Source organism: Nyctereutes procyonoides, unplaced genomic scaffold, assembly GCF_905146905.1.
Source record: "Nyctereutes procyonoides isolate TBG_1078 unplaced genomic scaffold, NYPRO_anot_genome, whole genome shotgun sequence".
NCBI classification, from domain to species: domain Eukaryota; kingdom Metazoa; phylum Chordata; class Mammalia; order Carnivora; family Canidae; genus Nyctereutes; species Nyctereutes procyonoides.
This window is the reverse complement of record NW_026575028.1, coordinates 2,875,970-2,892,678: the sequence shown is the minus strand read 5'-3', so window position 1 is coordinate 2,892,678 and position 16,709 is coordinate 2,875,970. Positions and strand designations below refer to the sequence as shown.

The window sequence follows — 16,709 nt, the reverse complement described above, 5'->3', positions numbered from 1 at the left end:
TCTTCAGTCTCACCTCAAGGTCAGTATGCTTGTACTTTAACAAAGATAAGAGCATGGTATACTAACATTATCTTGAACTCTAATGAGGAACTGAAATGATAGCACTTATTCCAGGAAAGATATGTCTAGAAATCTAGTTATGAGTCCATAAAATGTCAGAAGTTTTAGGTTTACCGAAGAGTGGATTCAAAGTTCTGTGCTTCAAAAGATAAAGTAGTCAGAAAGCAAGAATCGGACTGAGCAGGTTTTGACTCAGAGCGAAACGAAGATGAAAGGAGGAGTCACCAGGGGAATGAGAAGAAAAATTGCTTTAATTTAATTAAAATTTCATCAGAGACAGAAAATGCAGAGTGAATGTTGGAGGGAAAGTTGCCATAGTCTCTGGATTTTTAGAAGAATCTTGAAATTATTTTACTATACATAAACCAATGCACCCTTGAAATTTTGGTTTTGTTTTGTGATTCTGCTGAATGGTAGAACAAATGATAATGAAGCAGCCAGTGCTACTTTGATTTATAAGTGCCAGAGGCACTATAATAGAACCTTTACATATTTTATTTCAAATGATCTTCCCAGCAAATATGTAGAGATTTATTATTTCCACTCTTGAGGTCAATACCACAGTTTCCAAGCCCATTAAGTTATTTGTCCATCTTTATTAGGAAGAAAAGCTAACAGCACAATTGAAAACATGAATTTTTTTTGAGGGGGGCGCAGAGGGAGAGAGTGAGAATCCCAGGCAGGTTCCATGCACAGTGTGGAGTCCGATGTGGTTCTTGATCTCATAACTGTGAGATCATGACAAGCTGAAAAAATAAGAGTCAGACACTTAACTGAGCTACCCAAGCACCCCTGAAACATGAATTTTAGAAGTTATTTCTTTTGCATGTGAGCATGGAAATGTAAATGAAGGCATGAGAATTTCTGGTATGGTTCCAAAAATGATATGACTGTATGTGCTTAACCTAGCAGCTGTTTTCTAATAGTAATGGTATCATCATATATATTACTGTTTATAAAAGCCTCCTTCCTGTCTTGGAGTCTCACAGATAGCATATGGGTTATACAGGACAGATTATCATTCTGATGAGGAACTAAGAGTAGGGAACATGATTTCCCTAGGGTCAACCGACTAGTAAGTGGTGGAACTTAGATCTGAAGCCAGATCTTCTCATTTCAACCTCAGGACTTTATGTATTTTATGTACTCTACTGTCAGAATTAGAGTATGAGCCATAGAGCTCCAGATGGCTTAAATTTTCTTAGGTAGATTTTTCATCTGTAGAATTGGGATAATTACCTAATCTAAAGGGTTGATGTAAACATTGAATGAGTTCATATAAATAGCACTTAGAACAGTATCTGATACAGGGTAAACAGTCGATATATAGAGCTCCTTTTTGCATTTTTCATCAAGTCCTATTTGATCCGGCATATGAAGCATGAGGTGATATATTTCAGATTCTTTAAAACACTATACTGTTCTTATTGGTTCTTACCACTATTAATAGAAAATGCAAAGTAGAATCCTAGTGCAAAGTTGTGTATGTGTAGAAAATGAGAAAAGGAAACCTATTTCTTCTGTAATGGTATTTTAAGACTTGACTTACCTTTTCAGTTGCTATATTTCTATATAGGTAGAAAGATAAGATGTTGAAGCATTTTAGGAAAAAAGATTCCCTTTCCCATTTCTGCTCCCTGGTATTTCTTCTCAGTGTTTAAATTGATAACCTAAATGATATTTTTGAAAAAGTCCCCTTACTTTTGATTCATTTAAGAGAAAAGCAATTTGTGTGAGTTGTAAATAGTGAGAAACACAGTAAGCTCTTCTTTCATACTTCTTTATACTAATCTAGTTTATAAAGAGGCTTCTCCAGTCAGATTTACACTGTCCTCCTCCTTCTCTCTTAGCAGATGACCTCCCTTTGCCTGGTAAATAGAGTTTTAGGGTATCCACAGTCCTGGGTTTTAATTTCACTCATGTTAATCTTCCTTTTATTTCAGTGGATCTCATGCCCCAGCTCTTTTCCAAGGCTAAATTTTCCTATTCTCTTTTATTCTTACCCTATTCTCAGTTTTTAGACTCTTGCTCTATAAATGAACTTCTCCTTACTTATATTCTCTTCCTTTCCACAGATTCTTCCAAATATAAAACATATACTAGTTTCCCCATCCTTAAAAAGAAATGGAAATAATCTAAGTATCTTTTCCTTGGCCTCAATTCAGTGCACTACCTTACTTTTATCTTTCTTTTTCTGCAGGCTTGCACAGTGTTTGAAATAATCATTTATGCTCCCTGCCACCACCTCCACGTTTATCTTTGTTTTCCTTTTTTTATTTTTTTTTAAAGATTTTATTTATTTACTCATGAGAGACACACACACACACACACACACAGAGAGAGAGAGAGAGAGGCAGAGACACAGGCAGTGGGAGAAGCAGGCTTCACGCAGGGAGCCCGACATGGGACTCGATCCCAGATCTCCAGGATCACGCCCTGGGCTGCAGGCGCTAAACGGCTGAGCCACCTGGGCTGCCCTATCTTTGTTTTCCAAATGTAATCTGGATTCTTCTCTCACTGCTGTGCTAAAATGGCTTCAGTGATATACTGGTTGCCAAACTGAGTGACTTTGTCTTGGGCCTACTGACCTTTTTGGGATTTTAAATATTATAATCTCTTTTCCTTTAGAAACTCTTCTTTGTAGTTTATGTGACATTGTTTTCTGCTAGCTCTCTTAACACTTCATTGACATTTTTCAGTCTGTTTTGCTTTTCTTCTTCTTTTTTTAAAGATTTTACCTATTCATTAGAGAGAGTGTGTGTGTGCACAAGCAAAGGTAGAGGGAGAAAGACAAGTAGATGCCCCATTGAGCACAGAGCCTGATGCAGGGCTCAATCTCAGGACCCCAAGATCATGACCAAACTGAAGTCAGACACTTAAACAACTGAGCCACCCAGGCACTGCTCCTTTTCTTCTTTATACATGTTCCTTAACTTTTGGGCTTTCTCATGTTCTTGTAAGAAATTTCATTTTCACTTACATTATTGGTTAACCTGCCTTACTACTCCCAGTTTTATTTATTTTGTTTAAGTTTTTATGGAACTTTTATTTCAAACCATATTTATTACAGAACAAATCTTACATTGTTTGCAATAATAATAGCAAGCCCAAATACTGTATTTAAAAACTGATTTTCCCATTTTCTACTGTAAGTGTTTTTCTCCTTATGTAATTCCAAGTATGGCATAGTCTGAACACAGTTCAGCTTTAGTAACAAAATACCATTGAAGCCTTGTCTTTGAAGAACTTTCATCTCTGACTTAAGCATCAAGTGGACATATTTTTACAGGGAGGTTTTATCACTGTGTCTTTTGTATGACAGGTTTTGATCTAAATATCTCTAAACAAAACTCTGCCCTGGAATAATTTGTCTTTGGAAGCCATTATTGTATACATAATTCTCTGAGTTATAAGTTATGTTAATTATAATATTGTTAGCTGGTTCATTTTAGTAGTTTTTACTCTAGCAATAAATGCCATTGAAGTATACTTATTTCTAAATAAGTTTATTTTCCAAGGAATACAAAATAAAACAGTGGCAATGATTTTTTTAAGATGTTATTTATTTACTTGAGAGAAAAAAAGCATAAGCAGGGGGAGGGGCAGAAGCAGGCTCCCCACTGACCAGGGAGCCCCATGAGGGACTCGATCCCAGGACTCAGGGATCAACCTGAACCAAAGGCAGAGGCTTAACCCACCGAGCCACCCAGGTGCCCCAGGGGCAATGATCTTTATTTATTTTTCCAGTAGCAAAGATAATTTTGGTTGTAGTGTGTAATAAAGCCTTTTTTGTTCCTGGTTGAAATTATTTTTTGCAGTATTTTTTCTATACAGAAGCATTTCACCATTTTAGTTACTGTTTTGTCAAGTCCAATTGAGCAGATCATCAGGAGAGTATTGATAGTTTAAGATTAGATTAAGATTAGATTAGATATTTGGATAACTTTATTATGGGACCTTGGGCAAGATACTTAACTCTTAAATGTATGTTTTAACCACCTGTTTTGAGTTAGTAGTGACACTTAACCTTAGTATTTGTTTTTTAGTGTCCTCCACTAAGCATTTCTGATTTGAATAGATTTATTTGCTTTCTCTCTTCCTCTATTCCTCTCTTGTTCTCTCCTGTTTTCCTCTGTCCCTGTTTCCATTTAATACAGAGCAGAGAGATTTTTAGAGTGATGACTGAAGATTCACGATCTCTATCCTTAAACATATATACATGTCTTTCGTTACTATTCAATGACATTATCTCCAGAGAAGGAATGCAAAGAAATGATTCCATGAATAGATGAAAATACATGATTTGATTCAGAATCATTGTTACTTTTTATTTAGCAGCAACTTTGGCTAAAGGCAAGACATTCAATAAGTGAAGCCTATAAATATCTCTTTTACTCACTTTCAGGTATACACAAATTGGGCTCAATATTATTATTACCCCATTTTATTTAGCAGTGCCTCTATTGCAGGCTGGTCTTCAAATGTTTGAAGTCTGTGGGATACTTTCTATCAACTGCATTTAGACCAGAGTGCCTATATTATTACATAATAAAAGCTAAATACTTGATGTGTTGCTCAGATGTATTCCTGTTGTTACAGTTATTTGTTACTTTCATCTAATTTGATAAAAGAGTTCGACATTAATTTCTAAAATCTGACTTTGTCAACCAGCCATTTCTCTGATTGCACATCTTAGAGGTTTTTTTCATTATTGTCTGACTAGGCACTAAAATCTCATAAGGTATCATTTACAAAGAAGAGATATGTCTGTATTTTGAAGGCTTCATTCTTTTCCTTTTTGTTTTCTAGCTGCAGTGTTCAGGATTTTATAGGCCCAAGAGTATTTTTGACTTTGTTCTGTTTCAGAGAGTTATTTGTAGACAAGAGTTTATAATCTAGGAGAACGATCTGTTGTTAATTGCATTTTTTGCACCTATTTGCCATTCTTTTGACTTTTTAAAACATCCTTATTGTTCAAGAGAGTTTTCCTCATTTTCTTTCCTTTCAAGCAAGAATATTGCCTAGTGTTTTTGGATTGGGTCACACAAGGGTGGTGGGTTGCCACACCCTCCCATTAACTACTCCTGAAATATAGTGTTACTATTTTGAATGAATAGTAGAAAAAACGTGTGAGAAAAAATAGTAGAAAAAAAAGTGTGAGCACATACTTGTACTGATCTACCTAACTGTTCTATTGAGAAGTATTGAGTTTTGTGCTATCATGCATCGAGAAGTGGCAAAGGTATTTTTTCTTGGTAGCAGCTGTAGACAGTTACCTGGCATTCTGTACATGAGCTAAAGATGGTAAATTCAATAGAGAAGGGAGGAAGGCTAAATTTACAGTTAGTTAAAATTTGAATTTTATGTGGTTGCCAGATTTAGCAAATTCACATTTGGGATATCAGTTAAATTTGTATTTCACATAAACAATGACTATTTTTTTTTTTAGTATTTGATGTCTTGTAAGTACCAGGACATACTTATACTAAAACATTGTCACATATCTGAAATATAAATTTGAGTGGAGTTTAGTATTTTATCTGAATCATTCTTTATCTGAATCTCATTCTTTATCTCACTTCAGATCATAACAACTGTAAGAAATGGATGATATTTTCCTGTTTTACAAATGAGAAAATTGAGGTTCAGCATTAGTGGACTTACTCATCAGGGTCATTGCCACTTTATGGCACAGTCTTCAATACAAATTCAGTTTCTCAGATTTCATGTTTACCACATACCTTAACTTTCCTCTATTTCTTGTTTTGTATGTCCTTGTGAGGTCTAGATGCAATATGTAGATTGATAGATTTTTTAAGTTTATGTTTTTTAGCTCCTCTGAGTGTGAAGGTCAGAAGTTGGATTGAATGTGTTATATACTTTGGTGAGAATTGCCACTCTTTTGCCAGTTGTAGCCTGTTTGTATCCACCCTAGTAGTGACAAGATTATTTCTGGGTGTTGCCCTGATGATTCACAAAATACTTTAAGCCTTGCTGGGGGGGGGGGCGGGGGGGCTCCATGACAGCTTAACGTTTTAGATAATATGATTTATTTGGTAAGGTAATTTAGAACCATGCTTCTCAAATTTTAATGTACAAATTGTATTGGAGTTTGTTAAAATGTAGTTCTGATGTGGGTTTGGATAAGGCCTGGGCTTTTTACATTTCTAACAGCTCTAACAGTCAAAGCAGCTACGGAGATTGCTTTGACTGGCAAGGCTTTAGAACAGTGGTTATCTATGAAAGAATATTTTTGAATTGATCTTTATCCTTTTTAAAACATTTTCACCAACATTTAACATTATCCCCGTTGATTTCTCTATATCAGCTCATATTTTGAACTTATAAAAAATCCATTTTCCATTGATTTCAGGATGGCAGTACCACCCATTGCCTCTGTTAAAGACCATCTGAAGCGCCATATTGGCATAGGTACAGAGGCAAGTTAAACTTTTTAGGATACTAAAAAGCATTTTCATTGGCCCCTGTTACCTTGTCATTTTATGTACAAAAACATGTTGAGCAGTGTAACAAGAGTAAAAGGGAATTGAGAGTGTAGCAAGGGGAAGGGAGTGAATCACAAAACTTCAGGATAGCTGCTTGGGTACGGATTACACTTTTGCATAAACTTTCTTTCCAACCTCCAGTTTCTATAACCTATATGACTTCGAGATCTCAGAATTTGAGATTGTAGACTGGGAGATGAAGATGAGGAAATTAGTAATCTTAATGGTCAGTTTTAAGGTGATTTGGTTTATTTGCATACACATTGATACTACGCTCTCTAAAAAAAAATTAAGCTGCAGTGTTTATCCATTGTTGGTGTTTGGTGATTTGTGTTGGTCTTTGTCAGTGAAGACAATACAAGTCTAGTGGAATGGAAGAACAACCTTTGTCATAGGCAGGAAGAAATGTATCTGCTTTAATTTTCTTAACTTCGTTTTTCTTAAGGTGCGATTATTTTGTTTCTGTTGTGTTTGGGATGCCCCCGCTGGCCACAAAAGACATTAAGATGCTGTAGCTAGCTATTTGGTCTCTGTATTAAGCATTTCAATGTTAGTTATGAGTTTCTAAATTCAAAAATCACTTAAGCTTGTAAAACTTAACTATTTTCAAAGTGGTAGCAAAAATTGATTCCCTTCATATCTGATTATTTTATTTTTAAAGATTTTATTTCTTTATTTGACAGAGAGAGAGAGAGCAAGTGAGCACAAACAGAGAGGGAGTGGCTGAGACAGAGGGAGAAGGAGAAGCAGACTCCCCAGTGAGTGAGGAGCCCTACGTGGGGCTCGATCCCAGGCCCCTGGGATCATGACCTGAGCTGAAAGCAGACATTTAACCAGCTGAGCCACCCAGGTGCCCCTCATATGTGATCTTTGAATTGAGATGTAAAAAGGAGAGTTCTTTGCAGATAATTTTCTAAGAGAACTAGAAGCAAGGAATAATGGGTTTGGAGAAGTGATCATGATAATTTAGTTTGGAAATAATCAGAAAACTTTTATAGAATGTATTGTAAGAGGAAAAGTCTATCAGCTCAGTCTATCATTACCTGATTTAAAAGAGGTTAGTATAAAGCATAGTAGCTTAGCTGTTATCATTACTAGTTTAGTTTATCAATGTAACTTCAGGGCAAAGTAAAATTGATTTTTTTTTCATTGCTATAAAAGCTATTTAATTGTCCCTTTGTCCCCCAAATTATGATTCCCCTTCAGTGTGTTTTCTAAATTTTGGAAATCTGATTGTATCATTTCTCTACACAAAGTCTTATGCATTTGGGATAAATACCAGTTCCTTGCTTAGCATAAAATACTTATTTGTTTTTTGTTAAGTTTAGCTTCCTTTTTCTCTACTGTCCTCCAATTTTAAGCTGTAGTCAAAAAAAAAAAGTAAGCTGTAGTCATACTGAGTATGGTTTTCCCCCAACATAACTCATTTCCCTTTACATCAGGGCTCTATTGGTACAGTTCTCTTTACCTATTACTATATCCTCTGCTTAGTAACCTGGAATGATCCCTTAAGGAAGTTCCTGAATGACTTTTCAGAAAGTGTTTCCTGATTATCACTATCATGCCTACTTCCAGATAAGGTTAGGTCCCTTTCCTCTGTATATTCTTGTAGTACTCAGTATATATACTGTATTTGCTTGGATGCCTGGGAGGTTTTTGAGAATAGGAATTATTTTTATTCATGGATTTATATCCCTAGTGTTTGACAGCTGATGGTGTTGTTTAACCAAATACTTGTTGATTTAATGAGTAATGAAATGTAAAGAACTTTGCAGGCTATTAAAGCTTAGAGAAACATAGACCATCTTACATTCCACAGCCCATCCTTCCAAGCAATGCCTTAGGCATATTTTTTTTAATTAATTGGTAATGTGAGTTCTACCCTTTGGTGAGATTGACCTTTACCTGTGACCTGGTATTTGGTTTAGTTTTTGGCAACCGTATGACTTTGAGGTAAATTTTAAAAAAATATTGTTTATGGGCAGCCCGGTGGCTCAGCGGTTTAGCGCCACCTTCAGCCCAGGGCCTGATCCTGGAGACCCCAGGTCGAGTCCCACATCGGGCTCCCTGCATGGAGCCTGCTTCTCCCTCTGCCTGTTTCTCTGCCTCTCTCTCTCTCTCTCGTGTCTCTCATGAATAAATAAAATCTTTTTAAAAAATATTGTTTATTTATTTAAGAGAGAGAGAGAGCACGCACGTACACATAGAGCCAGTGAGCAGATGAGTTGGGGGCGGGGAGAGGGAGAAGCAGGCTTCCCACTGAGCAGGGAGCCTGATGCAGGGCTCCATCCCAGGACCCTAAGATCATGACCTGAGCTAAAGGCACATGCTTAACAGACTGAGCCACCCAGGTGCCCTGAGGTAATTTCTTATAGGATGTAGAATTATTCCCTGACTCTTTCTGCCTGAAGCCTTTGGCTCCTTTTTGGGCTGTCTACATAAAGTTAAAAAGTTAAAATGTTTTACCTTTATTTAGTTTCTAAGTTTACAGTACACCTTCACATCTACCATCTAATATAAATGAAGAGACAAATCTATGGTAGAATAAAGTATTATTTTTTACACTCATCATTTCAAATGGAGGGAACATGTAGTTTTTAAAAGGCAGAACTGCATAGCAATGCTCCCAACCTTAGGGCTGAAGAGTTCAATTAAAAAAGATGAAATGAGTCAATATGAGAATGGTAAGATAGATGCTGCTCTTTTGGAAAGAGGAAAAAAATAATGAAGGATGAATTTCTTCAGAACAAAGGAAGCCATGGAAGATAACAGCTCTATAAAGCAATGCCTTTCCACCTTCTCACTGATTTTTGTATGTATCATGTAAGACATATTCAATCAATATTTGGTTTCGGAAATGTTATGAAATAAGCAATTTTCACTTATAATTACTATAGCAGAGAGGGTGAGTATAAGGTAGTTGCGGTCAGACAGACTGGAGTTGAGTACCATTTCCATAATGTGTAAAATTGTGATTTGGGGCTAATTACTAAACTTTATTGAAGGTCTGGGCTTTTTGTCTATGAAGTTGAATTAATAAAACCTCATGAAAGTGTTTTGAATAGGTGACGAAAGAAAAGATTGATGATAAACATTAAGGTACTTGGTATATGATGAGAAACTTATAAAGATGTTTTTTTTTTTTTAAAAGATTTTCTTCATTTATTCATGAGAGACAGAGAGAGAGAGAGAGACAGAGAGAGACAGAGAGAGTAAGAGGCAGGGACACAGGCAGAGGGAGAAGCGCAAGGATCCCGATGTGAGACTCGATCGCGGGGCTCCAGGATCAGGCCCTGGGCTGAAGGCAGGCGCCAAACCACTGAGCCACTCAGGGATCCTCATAAAGATGTTTCTTATAGAATTTTATCTGACATAATGCTAGACTAACGTTCAAACACAGAACATTCAGTCATATACACACCCTTCCTACCACCTGCAAAATAGGAAAAGCATATTCTGTGATTCTCTGCAGGTTAATGTATGGGGAATTTAGGTATTTAAATTTATGTATTAAAATATAATAAGTTAGATATTCATGTTTGTGGGCATGTGTGACAGTGAATGTCACTAGCTTCTTGCTCTTTGCCAAATCCTTTGCTGTGCATTTTTCATACATTATTTTCCCACATAACCACTCTGTATCACAAATTAAAAGCTAAACAAACAAACAAAATCAACCCTGCAGCTTAGAAAGCCTAATGATCACATAAGTAATGAATTGTAAACCAATATTTAATCCATAGTTCTCTCTTATCTTTATATTCCCATCAGGGGCTCTCACATCCCTGGGGACCTTGAACATGTTTTGAGATTGATGAGTTTACCATGCTGATGTTTTGATTTTGTATTTTCTTTTCATTGACAGTCTAAAACACACATGTACGTATTTTGGGTCATCTGGGTGAAATCCTGTAACTAGCATATTTATCCGTATTCATTTTGTGTTATGATCTAATTGTTACCAAATATTACTGATATAATTGCAATGGACCAATAAGAAAAGAAAGTGGCTTTTATTTCAGGCAAAGTTTAAATGATGTTATGATGCACTGTAGGAAGCAAACTTGTCTTTAACCACTTTGACAAACAAAAGTTTGGGGACGATTTAATCTTCTTATTACTCAGAAGCACTTGGACCATAGTAGTAAGTACCATACATATACTGTGAGTAGTGATTTGCCTGCATATTAAATCAATATTGGCAATTTGAATTTCACTGTATATTTTAGCTTTTCTTATATTTAATCTGTAACTCTAGAGTTAATATTTTTGAATTTTAAGTATTATAATTTATGAACAGAGAATCTAGAAAATATTTCCCTTTACATGTATGCTATAATATACCTGTAGTCCAGGTGCAGACATGGGGATGAAGCAGTTCGGTTCAGGGGAGTGTTAGAAAACTTTGCCAAATGCTGCCATTTGAACTTCTCTTTGAAGGATGACTACTTATATGCTAGGCAGAGAGAGACATGTGAAGAGGCACAAACAAAAACACCCCAAAACAAAAATCTTAGTGCAAAAGGGAGTAGAGGGCAGCCCGGGTGGTTCAGCGGTTTAGCGCCGCCTTCAGTCTAGGGCATGATCCCGGAGGCCCAGGATCGAGTCCCGCGTCGGGCTCCCTGCGTGGAGCCTGCTTCTCCCTCTGCCTGTGTCTCTGCCCCCCCCCCTCTGTGCCTATCATAAATAAAAAAAAATTTTAAAAAAACTATGACGAGATACTATTTATATCTATCAGGTTGTTAATATTGAAAGTCAGAGAGTACCAAGTGTCACTCATTTCCTAGAAGTGTAACAGATATTGCTGTGTACTATAGTGAAAATACAAGTTAATACAATTTTTTTGGAAAATAGTGAATTGGAAGGTATACTTATTGTATGGCCTAGCATTTCAGTGTCTGGGCCCATGCCTTGGAGAAACTCTTGCATAGATCTATCAGAGTATATCTAGCAGCATTGTATATAATAGTAAGAAAAACGAACTGCACTGGTCATTACTTTGGGAATGGGTTGAAACAATTTTTTTATATTTATACTTTAGTGAAAATTGAGGGGATTGAAAAAACTTCATTAACACTCATTGTTTAGTGTGAATCTCAAGACATGTATGGAAAAGAAAAAATCATTTCTTAATAAACTGCATATGAATTTCAAAGTATGCAAAATAAGTGAAATATCCTTTATATGTAGCATACTATAATAAAAGCAAAGGGATTTTTAAACACATCATTTAGAATATAGTCATCCTTATTTTAGTATGGAGGTAGTGGAATATAATTGGGAACTTCTGAATTAGGTAAGATGTTCTGTTGCTTAAGCTAGGTTCCCAGATTGTTATATCATTCTTTTCTTTTTTTAAGATTTATTGATTGATTTATTTGGGAGCAAGAGACTGGGTGAGCATGTAGAGGGAGAGGGAGAAGCAGACTCCCCATTGAGCAGGGATCGCAGGACCCTGAGATCATGACCTGAGCTGAAGGCAGATGCTTAACCGAATGAGCCACCCATGTGGCACCCTCTCTTAAAAAAAAAAAAAAAAGATTTATTTGTTTATTTATGAGCATGCGAGTACACCGAAAAATAGAAGCAGACTATATCATTATTTTCATATTCATATATATCATTTATAGTCTTTTGAAAGTTTGAAATATTTAATAATAGTAAAATTAGAGTTAGGTTTCCAAACTTTTCTTAATCAGCTGATCTACTGTTTCATAGCATTGATGCCAGTACTAGACTTTTCCTATTTCCAACATAAATCTCTGAACTGATTTCTCCTGTCATTTCAGACTATCCCATGCCTTTCTTTTGTTTTATGGTTTTGTGCTTCGTAAAGTACATGCTTAAACATAGTTTCTGAACATCATTGTTACCAATTTGCTACCCTTGGTAGGAAAGAATTTTGAATTATTAGAAAAATCTTGCAGCAAGACTTCTTTGTTGGTTTTCAGCTGTTCCTTGGTGTCAGCGGTATAAATTTGTAAATGAAAATATTCTTCTCTGTGCATATATATATGTGAAAAGCTTTGCTTTTCTCACTTTTATCAATAGGCAAGTGAAGGACCAGAATAAGAAGGTAGCGAATCTGAAGCACAAGGAACAGGTGGAAAAGAAGAAGAGTGCACAGATGCTTGAGGAGGCTCGACGAAGGGAGGACAATCTCAATGACAGCTCCCAACAACTACAGGTTAGAACTCGAGGACAGTCTGAAAAGATCGGGTGAAGAGATTTGATCCGTAATTGCATGTTGTTTTCCTCTTCATCTTTATCCTCCTCTTTTTTCTCTTTCTAACCCTGCTTGCTGCCTTCCTCTGAGACCAACTGGTTAGCAATAAAGGAATGGCTTTAAATAGAAAGGGCAAGTTTTATTCCACAGCTTTGTGAGGACACCTCAGCATAGGAGAAAGTTCATCTTGCTTCAAGTTGATCACATTCCATTGGTAAGTTTAATGTCAGTTTAATGAGTGGGTTCTTTTAAGTTCCAGGGGGTCGGTGTTACTGTTTGCCATTTAACTTCATCAAACTGCATTGCTAAACTTGGTTCGTATCTATTTAACTTCATTCTGTGTGTTTCATTCTTCTTTTGCCCTTTCCCCTGCCTTTTCCTTTTTGCCCTCCTTCTTTCTTTCCCTTCTTTTTAAATATTCAATTCAGAGAGCATATTTCATGGTCTTATATGATGTATAAACTCTTTTTCACTTCAGTGGTGTGATAATTGATGTGTAACCCTAACTATTCACAAATTAGGTGAAACTAGACTCCATAACAATAGGAGTAGTGACGGTATGATAAGTGACCATATGTGCTCAATACTTTTGGCCGTAGGCCCTGGTAATTCATTGTTTCTAACCTTTACATTGCTCTTGTGGAGCAGATGGTTTTGTGCACATTTTATAGATAAGGAAATAGACCCAGAGAAATTGAATTATTTACCTAAATGCACACAGTTTTTCTTTCTTTCTTTCTTTCTTTCTTTCTTTCTTTCTTTCTTTCTTTCTTTCTTTCTTTCTTTCTTTCTTTCTTTCTTTCTTTCTCTTTCTTTCTTTCTTTCTTTCTTTCTTTCTTTCTTTCTTTCTTTCTTTCTTTCTTTCTTCCTTCCTTCCTTCCTTCCTTCCTTCCTTCCTTCCTTCCTTCCTTTCCTTCCTTCTTCTTTTCTCTTTCTTTCTTCTTTCTTTCTTTCTTTCTTTCTTTCTTTCTTTCTTTCTTTCTTTCTTTCTTCTTTCTTTCTTTCTTTCTTTCTTTCTTTCTTTCTTTCTTTCTTTCTTTCTTTCTTTCTTTCTTTCTTTCCTTTCTTTCCTTTCTTTCCTTTCTTTTTTTTTTTTCCACACAGTTTTCTGTGTGGCTCAGCCATGATTTTAACTGAGACTTTCTGGATCTCTAGCCTGTCAGAATGAAGGTTTAAATTTTAAAGAAGAATATCATAAGAAATATTAGAAATAATATTGATATGTATATAAGAAATATATATATATACATGGGGTTATTATACATGCTTGTATTTCCTAAATGTCCATTAAGAAGGCTTAGAAGCAGTAAGCATAACTAACACCCAGATTTTGGTTTCTATGCACCTGTCTCCAGTGAAATGGACTAAGGCATCTTAGAGAAGTGGTTGATTCCAGGGCTGGGGCATGGAAAATACAGTGATAACCTTGTGGTTCCAGAAAATGGGAAAGTGCTCAACAAAAGAATGGGGGCTTGTGGAAAGCACAGAGGAGCCAACCTAAAGGAGCACCTGATGTCTCATGCTAAAACAATTGGAGTAAAAAAATAAATAATATTTTAATTTAATCCATAGAATGAAATAAATATTCATGAGTCCATACTGATATAAATAATCAAATGTATTGGTAAGGACAGCTTTTTCCTGAAGAAGATTTCTAATTAATAAGTATAGAAGGAAGTAGATATTATTTTATTTTTATTTTTTTAAGATTTTATTTATTTATTCACAATAGACAGAGAGAGAGAGAGAGAGAGAGAGAGAGAGAGAGAGAGGGGCAGAGATACAGGCAGAGGGAGAAGCAGGCTCCATGCCAGGAGCCTGATGTGGAATTCAAACCCGGGGCTCCAAGATCATGCCCTCGGCCAAAGGCAGGCGCCAAACCGCTGAGCCACCCAGGGATCCCCAGGAAGTAGATTTTAAATAATCACCATGAAACAAACAACTCAATAATAATTGTTATAGACCAGATAGTTGTGAAAGTTAGTTAACTTTTGAGAAATAATAAGGCAGACATAGTCTCAGAATATATATACCTTGAGATGTTTACTTATTATAAAGGGAAGAATGTAACTGTTCAATGCATAGACCTAGCAGACACCACCTTGATAAAATGAAGGTTGTAACATTACCAGTAGTATGAGATACTGAGGATACAATATCATTTTTGTGTTGCTTTTTTCTTCAAAATGTATAATCTTATTCCAGTCATCAGAAAATATCAGACAAATCCAAATTCTGGGACATTTTATAAAATAACTGCAGTATATTATATAAAGTAAAATATACTTTAAAAGTATAAAAAAAGTATACTTTATACATTTTATAAAATAACTGCAGTGTATTATATAAAGTATACTTTAAAAGTATCAAGATCGTGAAAGACAAAGACTGAACACTGTTATAGGTGGATTGGCAAGAACTTAGAAGAAATGTTAACTAAATGAAATGTGAGATCCTGCATTGAATCCTGGAACAGATATAAGACATTAGGGAAAAGCTGTTGAAATTAGAATAAGTAATTTTGGGGACTTGAGTTTAAAAATCATACGGAAGTCCATAAGAATCAGTGATAACATCTGGAAGTAAAATACTGACAGAAGAACATTAGAGTTAGAGTTGAGCCTGTAGAGATGGGGTTGGGTAGAAGGTGGTGTTTGAAAAGAAACTAAAATGGAAAGATCATTTGAGGGGTGGGAGAGAAAAAGGAGAGTGTGGCATTATAGAAGGCAAGAGAGAAGATTGTCTTCAGAGAAGGGGAGGAAGTACATCATATTAGCGGTGCTGAGAGGCTGAGAAAGAGGACAGCATAGAGATGAGTGATGTGATCCATTGTATTTAGAATGGTCAAGAAAGAGCAGTGATCTCCCTGGGTTAAGGTGGATAGATGTCTTCCATTATACCTTATTGACTTTGGAGATGGTTAATCCTGTATTGTTGCAGACCCTTGCCTTGGCCAATTTTTCTGTCACACACTTATCAAAATTCACTGCCTTTATAACAAAGTCTTTGTAATGCTTTTCTTAGGCATATATTTGAGTAATATTAAGACTTGATTATACAGTGGTTATTTAAAGTGTTTCAAGCATGATCCATACATCTAAACTATTTTACAATTCTACTTGATATTCATGAATTTGGACATGAATGACAAAAACAGTGAGGCACATTGGTGATGAGCCTTTCCTGTTATCATTTTTTTTAATTATAGTGCCTCTTCTCTTGATATTCAGCATTTAATTTTGCTGAACTTTCTGTTTTCCTTACTCAAGAACTTAATTCTGTATTAAATTTAGTTCTGAATTGTTTCATTAATATTTTTTGTAAGCCATATTTTATTTTAATTGGCTAATAATATTTCAGGATAATCTGTAGCTGTCTTCAGTAAACATGTATTGAGTGCCTATTATGGAACAGTCACTAGGCTGAGTACTGGGATATGCTGGATATGTCCAAAAGGGTGTTGTTATTGTGCAATTCATAAGTAATTGCTGTATAAAAAACTGAAATTAGGCAAATCCCAGCAATAAGGACCTCCTAAATAAATGGTATATGAAAGCATAATCTTAGCTTATTTGACTGATGGTGAAGGTGCAATTAGAAAAGCTCTCTGTTGAAAGCCTGCCCATCTTCCAAAATTCAGATCAAATGCTCCCTTCCCTCCCTTGTGCAGCATGCCTGAATCCTCACAGTTGGAATTAATCAGCCCGTTTTAATTCCATTAGACTTTGTTTCTGCTTTAAAAATTTCAGAGCTGGGCAGCCCTGGTGGCTCAGCAGTTTAGCACTGCCTTCGGCCCAGGGCGTGATCCTGGAGCCCCGGGATCGAGTCCCACGTCGGGCTCCCTGCATGGAGCCTGCTTCTCCCTCTGCCTGTGTCTCTGCCTCTCTCTCTCTCTCTCTCTCTCTCTCTCTCTCTCT

At 36.1% G+C, this 16,709-nt stretch overlaps 1 protein-coding gene across 14 annotated transcripts in view; it reads left to right on the top strand.

Moving 5' to 3' along the window:
• ERC1 (ELKS/RAB6-interacting/CAST family member 1) overlaps positions 1-16,709 on the top strand; it is a 527,112-nt gene that overhangs the window by 194,850 nt on the left and 315,553 nt on the right. For all 14 annotated transcript variants that reach the window (XM_055315461.1, XM_055315467.1, XM_055315465.1 and 11 more), the window contains one exon: positions 12,618-12,753. In XM_055315461.1, coding sequence (XP_055171436.1) covers positions 12,618-12,753 — 136 coding nt within the window. The remainder of the gene's footprint in view (positions 1-12,617; positions 12,754-16,709) is intronic.